This window comes from Felis catus, chromosome A3 (genome assembly GCF_018350175.1).
Source record: "Felis catus isolate Fca126 chromosome A3, F.catus_Fca126_mat1.0, whole genome shotgun sequence".
NCBI lineage: Eukaryota > Metazoa > Chordata > Mammalia > Carnivora > Felidae > Felis > Felis catus.
In genome coordinates this window covers 101,576,598-101,595,811 of record NC_058370.1, presented here as the reverse complement: position 1 = coordinate 101,595,811, position 19,214 = coordinate 101,576,598, and the positions used below count along the sequence as shown (strand labels likewise).

The 19,214-nt window shown below is 44.0% G+C and overlaps 1 protein-coding gene across 3 annotated transcripts in view; it reads right to left on the bottom strand.

Annotated features, from left to right (window-relative positions):
* The window catches only part of TEX37 (testis expressed 37), a 65,184-nt gene that overhangs the window by 39,392 nt on the left and 6,578 nt on the right, over positions 1 to 19,214 (bottom strand). For 2 of the 3 annotated variants that reach the window (XM_019827550.3, XM_019827547.3), the window contains exons 2-3: positions 13,332 to 13,393; positions 7,178 to 7,318 (exon numbers count right to left, since the gene is read on the bottom strand). In XM_019827550.3, the coding sequence (XP_019683109.3) occupies positions 7,178 to 7,230 (53 nt within the window). In that variant the 5' untranslated portion in view covers positions 7,231 to 7,318; positions 13,332 to 13,393. The remainder of the gene's footprint in view (positions 1 to 7,177; positions 7,319 to 13,331; positions 13,394 to 19,214) is intronic. The other variant, XM_019827549.3, reaches the window with a different exon arrangement.

The window sequence follows — 19,214 nt, the reverse complement described above, 5'->3', positions numbered from 1 at the left end:
ATAAGATGGAGTCTAGTAAACTGTCATGTGGAGCCCAACTCAGGGCTTGAACTCACAAACTAGGAGATCATCGCCTGAGCCAAGGGAGTTGGACACTTAACCAACTGAGTCACCCAGGCACCCCTATTCATAAAATTTAAAGCCCAAGACACTTTATTTTAATCATTTCCATACATTTAAAACAAAGCGAAATGTGAACACACACAAACACAGCTCTCTGTCCGCCGCTTAACCCACACAGTCCATCTGTCCCGTAACAAAACGGTCCTAATTTTGCTGTGGTTAGCAGATGCTGGTTAACGCAAAGACACGGTTACCTTGTTCACTCCGTGACCCCAAGAAGTCGGGAACAAAGAAACTTAAGACCCCTTTGTACCCAGAACTGTGCTCAAGCAAACAAATGCTGGGGCTAACTTTTATTGATGCAAACTCATTTCAGGGTTCAAACGGAGAAAAATATATGGTTTAAAATTCATCTGGAGGTTTTGATCCTCACGTCTATGCTCTTCTGCTCCAGTCTCAGATTTGCCACCTTTTTCTCTGTAAACACACGTCAACTTCTCAGGTGCAGATTTTTGATTCGGAAAAACCATTCTTGGCTCTCTGAAAATAAGTACTGTGATATCGGAGGAGTTTACAAAAAGGCCTATGGGAATAAAGCTTCTTTTTCTATTTTGAAAACTTGTTGAACATTTGTTTTAGCCCAGCTCTGGCTTCGAGAGTAATCTGTTCCATTGCCCTGAGCATGAGTATGGTGATCATTCCAGTAGGTGTTAACAGACAGTGACATCATCTGGAAGCAAGAAATGGCTCTCAGGTTACCATATAAATTGACTTAAGCTTTGGGAAGGAATACAGGGCAGACCTCGGCTAAGTGTGGAGATGCCATTACGGCTAAATCAAAGGTAACTGTGAGGTCTGGCAGGCACCTGTCAACAGGTAAGGGAAGGAGGAGCCCACGAAGGAGACTTGAGTCAGGATTACATTCTCCAAGCTTTATTTTTATTTCAGGTTAAAGGGTCAGACAGAAAAGCCATTCGCAGTGATCTTTATTTATGGTTCTCAGAGGCCTGGTTGGTGAAGTGTCCTGAAGAAGAAGGATGGCTCAGGTGGGACCCCAGTTTCCCAGCCTGGCTGATGACAGACTGAGGGCCTCATGCTTTGTGAAAGCCCCGTTTTTTATGAATGTGCGTTAATGTTTGCAGGCACAACATGGGAACCCATCCTATCTGTTACCTCCTGTGCAGAGAGAGGTGGGTGTCCCCCCGCCCCCCTGCCCTCTCCTCGGCCACCTGAACAGACCAGTTTCCACCACCTGTCGTTGGCCTTTGAAGGACGGGTAAGGAGATACAAGCATTCTTGGCCGGCAAGCTTGGGCAGGGGAGATTCCCACACACTTCTCTGATGTTCAAAACTCAGTCCAGTGTTTTGTTCAAGCTTTCTCTTGGGGCAAGAATAAGACTCCATTCTTTGGAGACGTGCAGTGTTTAAGGAAAATGACCAGAGAACAGCAGAGAAGCAAGAGGAACCCTGCTTATGACCCCATCCTGTTCCACTGGGCCACTTCCATCTTGTTCTTTAACATTTAACTTGGCTCTCTCTCCCTCCCCAATCTGACTTCATGGCCCTCTGCTGTTTCACTTCCAGCTGACACGGGTGGTGGAGAGAGAATGGCTAGCGTGGAAGGGGAGAAAGAGAAGGTGAATGTCTATTTTGCCAGCTGAAGGCTGCAGGACCCGAGATGAGCTCCTCATCTTCTGGGGGCGGGACTCCTCCCCTTGTGAGGCTGGACTGATAATGCCTGCCTCCAGTGAGGTGTGGTGGAAAACACTTGTTCTCCAGTTCATAGCCTGGCTGTCTCATGCTCATCCTTGAGAGAGGTCTGTCTGCCCTTGCTCATTCTATCCAAAGTAGCCCTCACTTCACCTCCCTCCTCCCCCAGCCGGAGTGAAGGGACCTCGTCAGTCTTATTCCATAGAAGCAGCTTGATGGATATTTTTTGACTGATGCAGACTTAGCCAGCCTACAGGGATGGGTCACCCCAGACAGTCGGAGGGGCACAGCGTCACAGCCAGGTAATCCTTCTATGACACATATTTTACTATGAAACAAGAAGCTGACTTAATTTTCAATTAATGACACCAAAGGGGTAGAGGTGAGGAAGGGCGATCTATTCTTACAGGAATAGGCCAAGTTTGGCAAAAATATGAGGAACAAAAATACCAGGAACTATGTCTCAAGCATCCCCATACTTTGCTCAAGAGATCAAGAGCTCCGGGGAGCAGGCGATAGCTTATTCTAGTCTCTCTACTCCTGCATCTGGCATAGTACCTGCATCCAGGGGGTGGCCAGCAGAATGATGGGTAGATATATGAATCAAACGATTCTTTAAATGTCTTTGCAGGTGCAGATAAATAAAAGAAAGATTCTCCTCTTTGTTGTCTCCACTGCAGGGAGAGCTGAGCGCTTTCCCCATCACCTCATGTCTCAGCCACCTGAGAAGACTCGGTCCCACCACTCGTCATTGGTCTTTGAAGGACAGGTGGGTAGGTACAAGCATCCCTGACTGGCAAGCTTGGGTCTGAGAGATTCTCACATGCCCCCAGGCAGCTAAACTCTAGTAAAGGATTAACTAACCGATGTGTTAGCTAATAATAAAGTGTACCCATTCCAAAGGACATTTGCATTTAGTCTGATGATTCTTGAAGAGACGTTAGCATGCAAAGCCACTGAGTGATAATGGTCAAATGAGTATATAACCATGATGTTATATGGTTATATATATATATATATATATATATAATGATATATATATATATATATGATGATGATGATAAAACCATCAAATTGGAACAGTGATTAGCCCTGAGAATCCAGTGGAAAGCATTTTCGTTGCCCCCAAAGAAAATCTGTATCCATTAGCAGTCACTCCCCATTCCCCCCATATAAATGGAGTCCTACAACATGTAGTCTCTGAGCATCATGCCTACAACGTCATCCATGTTGTAGCAGGTAACAGTATTTCATTCCTTTTTACTGCCAGACAAGGTCCCTTGCATTGCTATACCACTTCTATTTATCCATTCATCAGCTAATGGGTTCTTGTGTTGTTTCTCCTTTTTTGGTTATCCCTTTGAATTTTTTTTTTTTCCAAAAACATGGCTCTTTATGCGTTTACTTACTCATTTATTTTTGCTTCTGCTAAATTATTCTCTAGGAACATAAGTGGGATTCCAGGACGAGAGCTATGAAGATATTGCTAGGTATAGTCATAACATTTTCCAGTAGAAATGTACCAATTTATTTTTTTCCTTTTTTAGTTTAAATTTTAGTTCACACACAGTGCAATATTGGTTTCAGGAGCAGGATTCAGTGATTCATCACTTACATACAACCCCTAGTGCTCATCACAAGTGCCCTCCTCAGTATCCATCACCCATCTAGCCCATCTCCCACCCACCTCCCTCCATCAACCCTCAGTTTGTTCTCTATGGTTAAGAGTCTCTTGTGGCTTGTTTCCCTCTTCTCTCCCCCGCCCCCCAACTGCCCATATGTTCATCTGTTTTGTTTCTTCAATTCTGCATATGAGTGAAATCATATGGTATTTGTCTCTCTCTAATTGACTTATTTCTCTCAGCATAATACATTCTCTCTCCGTCCACATCATATCCCTCTGAATTTTGAAGACACTTCCATGTATCTTCCCCTATTGACCAATTATTACTGCAGTCTTATGGAATCCTGTGTGTGTGACTTCTAACTTTTACTCTATCATCTTTCAGAATATTCTCTCCATTCCTAACGCTAAAATTCTGTGATAGTGTGCCCTGGCAGGTCATTTATTGTTCATATATATATATATATATATATATATATATATATATATATGGCACATCTTCTTTAGTCATTCACCTGTTGGTGGACATTTGGGCTCTTTCCATACTTCAGCTATTGTCGATAGTGCTGCTATGAACATCAGGGTGCATGTGCCCCTTCGAATCAACACTCCTGTATCCCTTGGATAAATACCTAGTAGTGCAATTGCTGGGTCATAGGGTAGTTCTATTTTTAACTTTTTGAGGAACCTCCATACTGTTCTCCAGAGTGGCTGCACCAGTTTGCATACCCATCCATGAGTAACTTTGGACTCCCCCAAAGCTTAACAACTAATAGCCTCTTGTAAAGTACTAATAGCCTACTGTTGACTATTACCAATAACCCAAACAGTCAATTAACACATATTTTGTATGCTATCTGTATTATATGCTGTATTCTTATAATAAAGTAAGCTACAGAGAAGAAAATGTTATTAAGGAAATTATAAGAAAGAGAAAATACATTTTACAGCACTGTACTGTATTTACTGGGAAAATCCGCATGTAAGTGGATGTGTGTAGTTCAAACCCATGTCGTTCAAGGGGCAGCTGTACTCTTAATATATCTGCTTGGTAAAAGAGAACCGCTGGATAGCATGTTATTTTTCAACGTTTATTTATTTTTGGGACAGAGAGACAGAGCATGAACGGGGGAGGGGCAGAGAGCGAGGGAGACACAGAATCGGAAACAGGCTCCAGGCTCTGAGCCATCAGCCCAGAGCCGGACGCAGGGCTCGAACTCACAGAGCGCAAGATCGTGACCTGGCTGAAGTCAGACGCTTAACCGACTGCGCCACCCAGGCGCCCCTGGATAGCATGTTATTTTTTTTCCAGCAATGACATTTTCTCTTTCCAAGTAGTTATTTTTCCAACTCAATTAATAATTAGATTTGAATCCTGTAACCCTACTGCATCCCGTTCCTAGGATCTCGGGGCTCCAAACACAAACCGGGGCAAAGTCCTGCATTATTTACACTTCAATTGTTTCTTCCTAAGCATTTTAAGACTTACTGTCTAGGATTAATCTTATTTATGCACTGGAATATAATACAAAGTAGTGACTTAACTGAGTAGAGCTTTTATATTTATTGAAAGTATGTATTTAGAAATCTGTTTTAAAATGCCAACCGAGAGGGGCGTCTGGCTGGCTCAGTCAGAAGAGCATGTGACTCTTGATTTTGGGTCGTAAGTTCAAGCCCCACGTTGGGTGTAAAGATTACTAAAAGATAATAATAAAAAAATAAATAGATAAATAAAATGCAAACCTGGACTGATATGAACAGAAAAATGGTTTCGATACTCCCCATTTTATATAAAATCTTTATGGCAAAGAGACGCTGGATTTATAGATGCAAGAGTGTAGGAATGGTCGAGAATATGCAATTTTCCCCGCACCATCTGAACACGCCCATTTCCTACAGAAAGCCCACAACCGGCCACAGAAGAGGCCATCATCAGATCAGCCATCCTGCCTATTTCGTAGGTGGAAACAGCAGAACAAAAGCAAGTTACAGCCTTCAGTGCCGTCATCAGTTACAGACTCCTTCAGGGGTAAGCTTGAGATTCGAAATAAACACAGCTTACCTTTCACAGCAGCAGAGTTTTAAGAAGCTAAACGAACACACTTGCGGAGGTACGGCGTCGTCAGACCCTCTCACCGATTAATAACAAGACGCACCAGCAAGCATTTACTCAGCAAGCGGTCAGTGTGTTAGACCCCACGTTGGAGCAGGGGACACAGCAGCCACAGCCCTTGCCCTCCGTGAACGTGCTGATCACGGAGAGAAGGGGTCCCGGCAGGTGATCACCGGTGCCACACGGGCTGGGATTCCAGAGCTGGACGAGGAGCATTAAACAATTTTTAATTGTTTTTTTTGCACACTGTGGACAGAGTGCAGCCGACCAGTCCGGTGTCCTGCTTGATTTACTTCTCTCGGAAGCGGGACTGATTCTAACCCTTTACATGCTACTCACAGAACCAGTTTTGTTTCTGAGAAGTTTAAAAATTTAGGGGCGCCTGGGTGGCTCAGTCGGTTAAGCATCCGACTTCGGCTCAGGTCACGATCTCATGCGTGGTTCGTGAGTTCAAGCCCTGCATCAGGCTGTCTGCTGTCAGCACAGAGCCCACTTTGGATCCTCTGTCCCCCACTCTCTGCCCCTCCCCCACTGGTTCTCCCTCTCTCTCTCTCTCTCTCAGGATAAACATATGAACTTTAAAAATATATATTAAAAATAAAAGAAAATAATAAATTTAAAATGATGCTTGTGTAGGAGCACCCAGCTGGCTCAGTCAGTGGAACATGCAACTCTTGGTCTGGGGGTCGTGGGTTCGAGCCCCACAGTGGGTGTGGAGATTACTTAAAATTAAAATCTTTTTTTTTTTTAATTTTTTTTTTTCAACGTTTATTTATTTTTGGGACAGAGAGAGACAGAGCATGAACGGGGGAGGGGCAGAGAGAGAGGGAGACACAGAATCGGAAACAGGCTCCAGGCTCCGAGCCATCAGCCCAGAGCCTGACGCGGGGCTCGAACTCACGGACCGCGAGATCATGACCTGGCTGAAGTCGGATGCTTAACCGACTGCGCCACCCAGGCGCCCCTTAAAATTAAAATCTTAAAAAAAAAAGAATCTTGTGCAATATGGTAATTTCTATTCTGGCTCTCAGGACTTCTGAAGGAGTAAGTTGACCAATAAAGCGGGGCCGGGTGCAGTTCGAGGAGCCACCTCCTGTTCTCTGTATTTCCATAGGGCCTTTCTCTGAGGGCTCAAAGGTGCTGATGAATAATCAACCATACCGACACCAGAGGTGTCCTAACCTCCCAGAAGCCTGCGGCGCACATTTGCATGAGAGGCTCAGAGCCAGGCACGGATCATTTTGAAAATCCAACTCTCTCCCTTACTTGCAACCTCAGTGGTTGGGATGGAGGGCGGCAAAGCTAGCCGGTTCGCCTAAATAAAGGAGGTCGCACCCCACTTGTAGCTGTGAGCGGTGGGGCTCCTTCTAGTCCTAAGACTCAAAGAGCGGGGGCTTTGGAGGCTGGAGGAAGAGCAGTGGTGAAGGGAAGGGAGGGGCGGGAGGTGGCTTGGAGGAAGCAGAAGTCAGCTGTTTTCAAGTGCGGATTACACACACACCCCAGGTGTTTGGAAACAAGCTCCCCAAAGCACTCAGCAGTCTGCATTCCTTCCCACAGCTCTCTAAGAAAAGTGTCTCTTCTGGCTTAGGAAGAGTCAGAAAAAAATTGCCACTCCAACCCCCTCATCTTAATCCCTCGCCATTTGGGGAACAATAGAGAAAGCGCACCTGACAAAGGCCTTGGGCCCAGGCCAGGTTCCTCTGCGCAGTGTGAAGAGCATAGCGTCAGCTCCTGTTCCTTCAAGTCTGGAGGCGCGATCCGGCCAAGCCTCTGATCTGAGTTTCTTCTGGAAATGCGGAACGCTGCCACTGGAAAGACGTCTTTGGTGTGTAAATAAACCATCTGAGGCCGGTGCTTCTAGCCGGCCCGGCCCGTGCTTCTGCTTTGCCCCACCACTTTCTCTAAACTTGGAATTACTTCTCTTTTTCAGATCTACCTCTCTTGCCACACAAGACTAGAAAACACAGTGCCACCGAGACGCGTTTTCACAGGCTCGGAAGCAGGCACACTGCCTATTTGCAAGCAGCTGCAATTCGAATGCTCTGTCAGACGCGACTCAACGCAGAGAACAAAAGCGTCATCAGATGCACCAGGCTGAGGTTACCAGCCTTATTTTCAAATGGTTTTCCTCCAAGGACTCTCCGGAAATAATGTCAACAGTAAAAATGGACTGATTATCCAGGCAGTAAAATCTAGCACAGGTGTTCATAAGGGAAAGTTAGAATCACATTTTACTCTTGTAATAATTTTTGCAAGAGCCAACGGTGCCTGGATTACGCGATGGAACGGACTGAGGGTTGGAGGAGCTCCTGACCCACCCGCTCTGGCTCTTCTGTTCTTTCACCTCCCTGAAGCTGAAACCATCGGACGGGAGAAAACCTAAGCAGCAAGAAGGAAGATGGTCTATTGTGGAGTGCTTTCCTATTCCAAATGGAACAAATGCAAAGGTTCTTCACTGGTCAAGAATAGGTAGATACAGGGGCGCCTGGGTGGCTCAGCCGGTTGAGCGACCGACTTCGTCTCAGGTCATGATCTCATAGCTCGTGAGTTTGAGCCCCACGTCGGGCTCTGTGCTGACAGCTCGGAGCCTGGAGCCTGCTTCAGATTCTGTGTCTCCCTCTCTCTCTGCCCCAACCCACTTGCATTCTGTCTCTCTCTCAAAAATAAATAAACATTAAAAAAAAATTAAAAAAGAAAAAAAAGAATAGGTACACACAGTCCCAGAGGTGAAGACGCTGGGTGGCATTTTCACCAGCGGTTACTATGGCTACTCACCCTCCTGGGTGATAATGACAGATGACAGTAAGACCACGAAAGAGAAGCCCAAGAGACTCCCCCAGTACAACCCCAGGCCCTTTGATTCTCCCCGAATCTTTTCCAACATTGTACCTCTCTTGGCAGCTGTCATTTCCATGTGCACTGGGACATGAAATCAAATGAGGAATTTAAAAAAGAAAAGTTGATGGGGCAGCTGGGTGGCTCAGTCAGCTAAGCGTCTGACTTCAGCTCAGGTCATGATCTCACAGTTCATGAGTTCAAGCTCCGCATCGGGCTCTGGGCTGACAACTCAGAGCCTGGAGCCTGCCTTGGATTCTGTGTCTCCCTCTCTCTCCTCCCTTCCTCTACTCGCACGCTCTCTCTCTCTCTCAAAAATAAACATGAAAAATTTAAAGAAACAAAAGTTGACCCAAGGTGCATTTCTGCAACCGCCTTGAGGTTCCATCCTATAAGTGACTTCATGTCAACTGCCTTTTCTGTATGCTTTCCAAAGTGTTTTGTTTCTCTTATCTTTGCTTCTAGTTGACTTACCATTCCCACAAAAGAGGCAGAAACTTTGAGGGACCGAGGTTACAAAAAAAGAGAGATAGGTAGATGAATGCGATATAGATGATGTAGCCCACGCCTGCCCAAAATGAAACAGTATCTCTGCGGTTTAATTTGATGGTCAATATGCTATCTACCTTATTGATTAGGACACGGTCAAACGTCAATAGTAACGTCCAAAAGTGCACCAACGATAGGAGAGGATGAAATCCTAATTACTTTGGTTTCACCACCACTCCTGACACAGATTTGCCTTAAATGTCAATGTCACTTGTAGACTGAAACGCAAGTTGTCCAAATAAGTGTCTGGCAGAGGATTTAGCTTCGTTCCAGAAAAATGAATGAAGTTCTGGAGCGAGTAATTTTATTTCTCAGAAGAGGCAGGAAAATCCCAACACATAACATTTCATCAATTCACCAGTTAGTAGGTGTGGGTGCCTCTTCTAAAGGATCAGAGGCCTCAATGGTGGCACCAGAGTTGAGCAGGCATTTCCCACCCGTACCCCTCTGCCCTGCAAGGGCTTTCCCCTTGTCAGTCCTGCCGATAGACAGCTTCTGGACCTGGGTCCATCAGGCCTGTCAGGTGCTGCCCGCCCCTTCCCCGGGTTCAGCCCCTCCCCTCTGACAGGCCACCCAGGAGGTGCTAAGGTATCAGCTGCTATTGTCTCAGCCTCCTTCCTTTCTTTCAGAGCTCAGCTGCCTGACTCTCAACAGCCATTCATTCGTCCGGCAAGCATTTATTGAACACCTACTCTGTGCCCAGTGCTAGGCTCTGTCCCTGGAGGTGAGCCCCCGCTCCCTGGAAATCCACAGTCCAGTGCCACCAGCGTGATGTCAGGCAAACAGTCACGCTAACCCACCCCAGTGACCAACTGCAAAAGCGCTATGAACGAAAAATACTAGGAGATGATTATGAAGAAGCCCTTGTCTGTTTGGTGAGGGAAGGAGCTAGGGCCCTTTCTCTGAGGGTGAAGCTGGCATCTGAAGAACAGGTAGCAATTAACTGGCTGAAAGACTGGAAAGTGGTCCAGACCCAGGAAGGAGAATCTGCCAAGACCCTCAGGAGGCAAGGAGTATTATTTCTTCTCTTAACTCTGAGTTACTTCTTGTAATTATCCCCAACAAAAAGAGCTTGGAGGTGGGGGGGGGGGAAGAAAAGAAAAGAACTGCATCTACAAGACCTGAAGTCCTTTGCTGAGCAAAAGTTACACAGAAGTCAGTTCAGGAAGGGAGGACTTTCACATATGAGGCCGCAGGGTTTGGGGGGGCAGGGGGTGCTCCTCGTACCCTGGTATGCTCTCCTCTCTTTTAGTACACAAGCTCTGCCCCTGCCCACCATATCACTTGTTTCCGCAGGGCACAGCCCCCCCCAGCTCGAGACTACATTTTCCAGCTTTTTTCAAAGTCAAGTGCATCCACCTGATTAAGTTCCAATGGGATTCACATGGAAATGAATGTCCCTTCCTTTAAGGGAAATTGCTTGTTTTCCAGTTCCTCTCCCCCTCTCCTCCCGTGTTCTGTTCCAACAGAGAAAAAGCGGCCGAGTCACCGGGAGGCCTGTGCTGCAAAGTGCACATCCCACATCAAGGCTGTTCCGTGGCCGAGCAGGCAAATGTGGTCTTCAATTTAGGGCTTTCTTTAAGTTAGCCCGTCCCCCCATGAACACGGGAGTGGTTATCTTACGCAATTATTTTGTCTTTATAACGCCAACCAAAACAAAAGTCATGACCACAGTCACAATCGAAAAGATAAAATCTGATTATAGAAAAATTTTGTTGGTTAGCAAACACAAGCCAAACTAAACGCCAAATGACAAAATTGGAAAGCAATATTTGCAACACACGACAGACCACAGGCTAATATTACATATATTTTAGTAACTATTTACCACTTGTGTTGAGTACTTTATGAGACTGTCTTGAGTAATACTGACTGTAACCATGTGAAGCAGGCACTATACAGCACAATGACCAATCATGCACTCCAAATTCACCGCTGATTCGCCGAGCGGGTTGGGGGAAATGACCTAAAATAAGGATAATAATACCTTCTTCGTAGGATTATTTATGAAAATTAGATGAGACAGCATTGCTCTGAACAGTCAGGCAGGCTATGCCCGCACGAAGGTAGGGATGCTTTTGTCTAATTGGAGCAAAGGTGACTTATGGACGAGGGGCTCTCAAATGAGCTAATGCTGAGTGAAGTACCTGAAGTAGGTCCTCAGTAGAAGTTGATGGTTATCCTTTTTTAAATTTTTTTTATTTTTTTTTTAATGTTTATTTATTTTTGACAGAGAAAGAGAGAGACAGAGCACGAACGGGGGAGGGGCAGAGAGAGAGAGGGACACACAGAATCCAAAGCAGGCTCCAGGCTCTGAGCTGTCAGCACAGAGCCCAACGCGGGGCTTGAACTCACAGACCACGATATCATGACCTGAGCCAAAGTCGGACGCTCAACCAAGTGGACCACTCAGGCGTTCCGACGGTTATCCTTAACATTAACATTACTGCTTTCAATCTCCTGGCCAGAAAACAGGCTTGGAGAGGCTGTGTTTTCTCCCTGACAGGGTTAATGCAAAGATTCTATTAGATGGATAACAAAAAGTCAAACAGTCCAACAAAATTTGCCAAGAACATTGTTCACAGAAGAAGAACGCACATACGAAAAGATGGCCAAAATCCCTCATAATTAAAGAAGTGAATGTGGAAATGAGAAAGGAGATATTTTTTGTCTATGAGATTAGTAAACTTTGGTTATATTGAATCTTGAATAAGGATGTGAGGAAACAGTCTCTCGTGCTGCTGATGGGCTTGTTAATTAGCATGAGGCTTCTTCTGACCCAGAGTTTCAGAACTAACCATTGAATTCCAAATAAAACAATGCTTTACATTCTCAGGGTTTCTGATCTAGGATAAATGCAGGGGTGCGAATAACTAGCCAGCTGATCCTGGACGTGCACAACATTTGACCAGCCACTGACCTGTCACTACAAACAGGCTTTCTCTGACATTTTCATATTTATTTTAGTTTTAGTTACCAAGAAATTTATCTTGGTTAGGGGGAGATAAGATGCAAACTTTTGAAATTATGGCCTCTAAGCAACAAAACAAAAAGTGTTAACATGAGTGCTTAAAATTATTCCATATGAATCATTCACTCCCCTTTGCCTCTTAGAGACTATACAACATGATTTAATCTTTTGTTGATGACTCAGGGTCAATATTAATGAATACCAAGGACTCTTTCATCTCAGAACTCAACATCAAATTGGTTTATATTATCTACAAACCCAATAAATTAAGGGGACTATTCAATAAATGATGTTGGGACCCCAGGTGGCCTTCTAGAAAAAAGAAAGTTGAATCCTCATCTCTCATCCAAATAAATTACAGCGGATTTTTGAATATAAAAAGCTTTGAGTGGGGTGCCTGGGTGGCTCAGTCGGTTAAGAGCCTGACTTTGGCTCAGGTCATGATCAAACCGTTCATGAGTTCGAGACCCGCATTGGGCTCTACGCTGGCAGCCTGCTTCAGATCCTCTGCCTCCCTTTCTCTCTGCCTCTCCCACTCTCTCTCTTTCCCTCAAAAATAAATAAAAAACATTTTTTAAAAAGTTAAAAGAAGTTTTGAATATAAAAAAACAGAATTGTAAATGAAGAAAACACACGAGAATTATTTTACAATCTCAGAATGAGGAAGGCCTGGCAGCTTTGACACAGAAATCTAGAAGCTCTTAAGGAAGATACTAATATTTGATGATATAAAAACGATACCCATGCGATAAAAAAAACAAAACATTGAAACAAAGACAAAAGGGAATATCAGGATAAAATACTGTAACTCAGGGCGCCTGGGTGGCGCAGTCGGTTAAGCGTCCGACTTCAGCCAGGTCACGATCTCGCGGTCCGTGAGTTCGAGCCCCGCGTCGGGCTCTGGGCTGATGGCTCAGAGCCTGGAGCCTGATTCCGATTCTGTGTCTCCCTCTCTCTCTGCCCCTCCCCCGTTCATGCTCTGTCTCTCTCTGTCCCAAAAATAAATAAACGTTTGAAAAAAAAAAATTTTTTTTAAATAAAAAAATAAAATACTGTAACTCCTATTAGAGACAAAGGGCTCAATCTCCCCAAAATAGATGCAGCTCTTAGCAATGGATAAGAAAATTACTAATATCTTAAAGGACACTATTATCACAAATCCCACAGAAGCTATTTGCAGCCTAGTTACTTCCCTTTTTGGTTTTTCCTTAGCTGGGGTATCTTGAGGGCAGAAACTCTCTCTTTTCTCCTTTTCTCTTGTGCCTGGTCCAGCGCCTGGCATGTCATTGGCATTTCATGGATTTTTCACCAAATTAAGAAGCTTCATATGTTATATATTGAAATATCTAGTGTTTCATTTGCCAAATGCTTTCTCACCTAAGAAGATCGGTCCAAACAATGCTCTCAGGCAAATCATGTATTTTATTTTATTTTTTCTAAGCAGGAAAGTGTCCATTAATCTTTACCTTGTGTTCTCATCTGTGACTCATCCATGATCAAAGGCAGTCTACTCCATTCCCAGGTTTATCTGTTCAGAAAATAAAAAATAGGCATTCAGACAATAAACACTATTATTTACTGAATGCTTAGTGCTTTACACACATTATCAGATGTAACCCTTCGAACAATTTAGGTTATAGCCATCTATACCTCATACATGAGAAAATCAAGTAGATTCAAGTGGCTTTTAGCTGGTGGTACTATTCCCTGAGTTAAATATGCACCAAAGCTGAGTCCAGAGCCCAGGTCTCTCTGTCTTCAGAAACCAGAGAACTGGAACATTCTGCTTGATTGCCAGATATACTTCTGAGACCTTCCATCACAGGTTCCTAGAGGCTCTGCTTTAGAAGGACCAATCTAACTAGTGCCCCACAATGACATGCGCTCCCTCAATTCAAGTTCACTCTATTTTCACCTCCCAAATCTCCATCTAAGATTTCCTTTCCCCCAAACCATCTTTTTTCCCCCAAATACATATTAATGCATTCATATGAAGTGCTCCTTGACTTTCCCACCACTTGTATACTCTTTGCTCCTTAGCATGGCTCTCAACCGTCTCCCACTGCCTCTCTGCTTCTGACGGACGCTACAGGCACATACACGGTAGCCATGGCTTCTCCATGTCACCTCCAAATGAGACAAGAGCAGGAGTCCTATTATTTGAGGAAGACTTTGATTGATTCGGATACCTCTCACTGATCTCTCCAACTTGTGAATCACTTCTTTATCACTTATGTGTATCTACAAAGCAGCACTTTTCCTCATTTTTAAAGTTTTGAATAGGTAATTATGCTCCCAAACTCAAATGTCAGGATCATTGTGGGGGTGAGGGGGAGATTAAAAAGTATACAGCCTGCAGGCATCCTGCTCTAAGGGTTCAGACTCCATGTGAGCAGAGTCAAGGAATGTGCATTTTAACAAGCTCTCTGGGTGACTCTGACACAGGACTCAGAAGCACTGGTTGGAAAATTAGGTCAGTCCAGCTTCTCCAATCTCAGCCTTGACTGGGTGGGGTCAACTCAAGAAGATCTAGACTAAGGGAGCAGCCATAGGTTCAAGGTTCAAGCCATAGGTGGTTCTTCTCCTTCTCCTTCTTCATCATCATCGCCATCAAAAAACCATCGATAGAGTGCCTATTATTTGAAAGTAACTGCTATTCTCAAAAGGTAGAGACGAAGCAAAGGTCCTAGGATAGAAAATCTGGGAACTGTTTATTTGTTTTTGAGAGAGAGAGCACAAGCAGGGCAGGGGCAGAGAGAGAGGGAGATGCAGAATCCCAAGCAGACTCTGCACTGTAAGCACAGAGCCCGATGTGGGGCTTGAACTCACAAACCATGAGGTCATGACCTGAGCCAAAATCAAAATTCGGATTCTTAACTGACTGAGTCACCCAGGTGCCCCTGGGAACTGGGATTTTAGAGGAATGAATCTTAGTTCAATTGGAGGTTGGTAAGAAGAGTTACAGTGAGGTAGTAAAATATATGATGCTTATACAAAAATTTTACGTAAAATGGAGTCTAGCAAACTGATAAAGCCACTGATGCTATAAAATCCACTAATCTTTCTCTGTTTGCCAGACACAGGTTGACTTAAGATCCTGGTTACATCTTGACCTGTCAATTCATACAACTAAAGAAGAGAACTGGTTTTTAAACTTCTTGATTCTTTCATGGCAAACCATGACAGGTTTAGGACCAATGCATTGGGCAAACCACGGAGGGTGCTAGGGCCATGCTGTTTCAGTAGGGGAATGGACTCCTTTCATTCAGGCTGGATGGCCAAGACTATCCATTGTTCTGTCACTGGAGAAGTCTAGGTCACAGAAGATAGACAGGAAGACAGGAAGGTAGAAGATAAGAAGATAGCAGTTAAATTTATTAATTACATTAAACATAGGCCACAGAATTCTTAACCATTTCAACTTTGGAAAGTGTTGGGTAAGGACCACTGCTTCATACTGAAGCTCCACACCTGTCTTTTCAAGATAGGAGAAGAATTGAGTTCTCCTAGGAGGAAACTTCTATCTTCATAGACATCATATGCATGGTTGGGTGAGGGTTTATAAATTAGCATATCTTATAGATAAGTTTTGCTCATCTGAAAGCCTAATTTATCCTTAAAAGACATGCTTATTTCAGTATTCCCAGGCAAGATAAAGTGACCTTGGGGATTGTAAACCGGTAGCCTGAGTCTCCTGGGTCCCTTGGTCCTCTGGGTCATAGAGAGTCAGAACTTTCTCCTGTCTGAAAGCTATGTGAGTGCAGAGATTCATGGCTTATCATGTCTGCCTGGAGCCAGGGCCAGGATCTGTCATGCTCAATATATATTTCTGGAGTTCATAAATGATCCTTCTTGAATTTATAAATGAACCTAATTTTAAACTCAACCTGAAATACTTGCTGAAAATGTTCTGCAGGGGATGGAAAACACTTGGACAAGGTTGATAAAAATATGTCATAAACATTGTCCAGTGGCAGCTGTCAGGGCACAAGAAATCCTCTCTCTGTTCCTTTTTGGATATCATCATGGATTATGTCTTCACAAATTTACAATAGATCCCAAGGAGTAAGTACCTCAGATGGTTTCCTGAATCAAACAATTAAAAACAAATTTTTTTTAACGTTTATTGATTTTTGAGACAGAGAGAGACAGAGCATGAACAGGGGAGGGGCAGAGAGAGAGGGAGACACAGAATCTGAAACAGGCTCCAGGCCCTGAGCTGTCAGCACAGAGCCCGACACGGGGCTCGAACTCACGGACCGCGAGATCGTGACCTGAGCCTAAGTCGGACGCTTAACGGACCGAGCCACCCAGGCGCCCCATGAATCCAACATTTTAAAATAAAAGTTAGCCAAACCTATCAAATGGGGCAAATTAATATCCTTTTCCATTCCCATGTAAACATATGTAAGATGCAATTCTTTTTTTTTTATTTTTTTTAATTTTTTTAATTTTTTTAATTTTTAAAAAATGTTTATTTATTTTTGAAAGAGAGAGACAGAGTGCAAGCAGGGGAAGGGCAGAGAAAAGGAGACACAGAATCCAAAGCAGGCTCCAGGCTCCAAGCTGTCAGTATGGAGCCCGATGTGGGGCTCGAATCACGAACCACGAGATCATGACCTGAGCTGAAGTCGGACGCTTAACCGACTGAGCCACCCAGGTGCCCCTGTAAACTGCAAGTCTTTATGTTGGTTAAAAAAGGTTCAAAAAACAGAATTTTTTTTTTTACTACTAATGTGGAAGTTTGTCTTAACCTTAATTTTAAATAAGTACCATTGGGGCCCCTGGTGGCTTAATAGGTTAAGATTCTGACTTTAGCTCAGGTCATGATCTCATGGATCGTTGGTTTGAGCTCCACATCATGTTCTGCACGGACAACTCAGAGGCCGGAGCCTGCTTGGGATTCTCTGCCTCCCTCTCTCTCTCTGCCCCTCACCCACTTACATGTTCTCTCTCTCTAAATTAAAAAAAACATTTAAAAATAAAATAAGCATTATTAAACTGAACATCCCTTTGTTACTAAACATTATAAGCAGTGCTGTTCTTATTGAGGAATTTATTTTCAGATTTGGGTCTTTGTTAATGAAATTAAGTTTACTCTTACTTGTATTACATTATATATATATATATATATTTTTTTTTTTAATTTGCTTTTTAGTAATCTCTACACCAAACATGAGGCTCAAACTCACAACCTCAAGATCGAGTTGCGTGTTCTTCCTACTGAGGCAGCCAGGTGCCCCTACATTATTTACGTTTTTATTTTAAAACTTTCTTGAAATTTATCAACATTTTTTAAGGAACCAGTTTTATCAGCAATATCAATGATCCGTTTAAACCGTTTACCTTCTACATATGGCAGAGGTTCTATCCGTGTGTGTATAATATTAAATTTACAGTATAATATTTACAGTAGTGCCATATGGTTGCCTTTCCAAATAATGGAATTTAATTTAATTACTTTATTTATTTACTTATTTATTTTTATTTTAACTCCAGCACAGTTAACATCCAGTGTTGTTAGTTTCAGGTGGGCAATATAGTGATTCCACACTTCCATACATGACCCAGTGTTCTTCACGACAAGTGCGCTCCTTAGTCCCCATTGCCTATTTTACCCATCTCCCCACCTACCTCCCCTAATGGAATTTAATTTTAAAAACTGCGTCAGTTTAAGAGAAAAATGTTAAGGAAGAAAGCATATATGATACAGAGAATCACGAAGAGGATACCAGAATGACTGGATTTGGGGAAACACTGAGCTTTAGAAGAGAGATCAGAGCGAGCATGGAGGGGAGACACGGGAAACAGACTGGCTAACGACATGAGCTCCTTCTCCTGGGATCACGTATGCCACGCTATGGAGTTTGGACTTTATCCTAAGAGCAGCAGGAGCCACTAAAGACTTGAGAGCAGGGGAGTGCTGTGATCGGATTTACCATTTAAAAAAAATCATTAAGAAGGTGGTGTGGAGGGAGGATTGGGAGGTGACAAGAGGGGCAATGGCAATAATCCAGGGGAGGGGGTAATGGTGGTTTAACGCTCGGTGTTGCCAGTAGGACAGAGAGAGTGAAGAGTGACCATGGCATGACTTGGTCAACGAAGTAGAAGAGCTTCTGGTTTCTGACTTAGATAACTGGCTCAGTTGGGGAGAGGGTTTCACAGGGGTGTGGAATACAGAAGGAGATGTAGGTTTTACGAGGATCAAGATTACTTGCTTAGACTCGCTGGATTTGAGGCAACTTACAAAACAATGAAGAGGAAGGTCCGGTAGGAGTTGATCACTGGGCCAGGAGCTTGCGTGAGAAATTAGGACCGGAAGTCACCAGCACTTTTCTTCCTTTCTTTCCTTCTCTTCTTCGCTCACTCTTCCTTCCTTTTTCTTTTGCTTGCTTTCTTTCTTTCTTTCTTTCTTTCTTTCTTTCTTGTTTACTTATTTTGAGAGAGAGAGAGAGAGAGCGCACATGTGGGAGGGGCCGAAAGAGAGGGAGAGAGAGAATCCCAAGCAGGTTCTGCACTGCCAGTGTGGAGCCCGATGCGGGGCTAGAACTCAACGAACTGAGAGCTCATGACCTGAGCTGAAATCAAGAGTCAGATGCTCGACTGACTGAACCACCCAGGCGCCCCAGCACTTACATTTCAAAGGGATAAACACTCACCTGTATTAGTTTGCTAGGGCTGCCAAAACAAAGTATTACAGACTGAGCGGCTTAAATTCCAGAAACTTATTTCCTCATAGTTCTGGAGGTTAGAAGTCTAAAATGAAGGTATTGGCAGGGTTGGTTTCCTCTGAGGGCCCCTCCTCATGGCTTGCAGATGGCCGTTTTCTTCTGGTGTCTTCACATGGTCTTCCCTCTATGTGTACATGTCTGTGCCCTAAATTCCCCTCTTCTATACAGACACCAATCATATCAAATTAAGGCCTGCCTTAATTACCTATTTTTACCTTAATTACCTCTTTAAAGACCCTGTCTCCAAACAGTCACATTCTGGGGCACCTGGGCAACTTAGTCGGTTAAATGTCCAACTCTTGATTGCAGTTCAGGTCATGGTCTCACACGGTTCATGAGTTTCAGCCCCACGTCAGACTCCACGCTGACAGTGCTGAGTCTCCTTGGGATTCTCTGTCTCTCTCTCTCTCAAAAATAAGTAAATATGGGGTGCCTGGGTGACTCAGGCAATAAGCATCCGACTCTTGATTTCAGCCCAAGTCACCATCTCACGGTTTGTGAGTTCAAGCCCCATGTCAGGCTCCACACTGACAATGCAGAGCCTGCTTGGGATTCTCTCTCTTTCTCTCTGTCTCTGCTTCTCCTCCCCACCCCTCTCCCTCAAAATAAATAAATAAA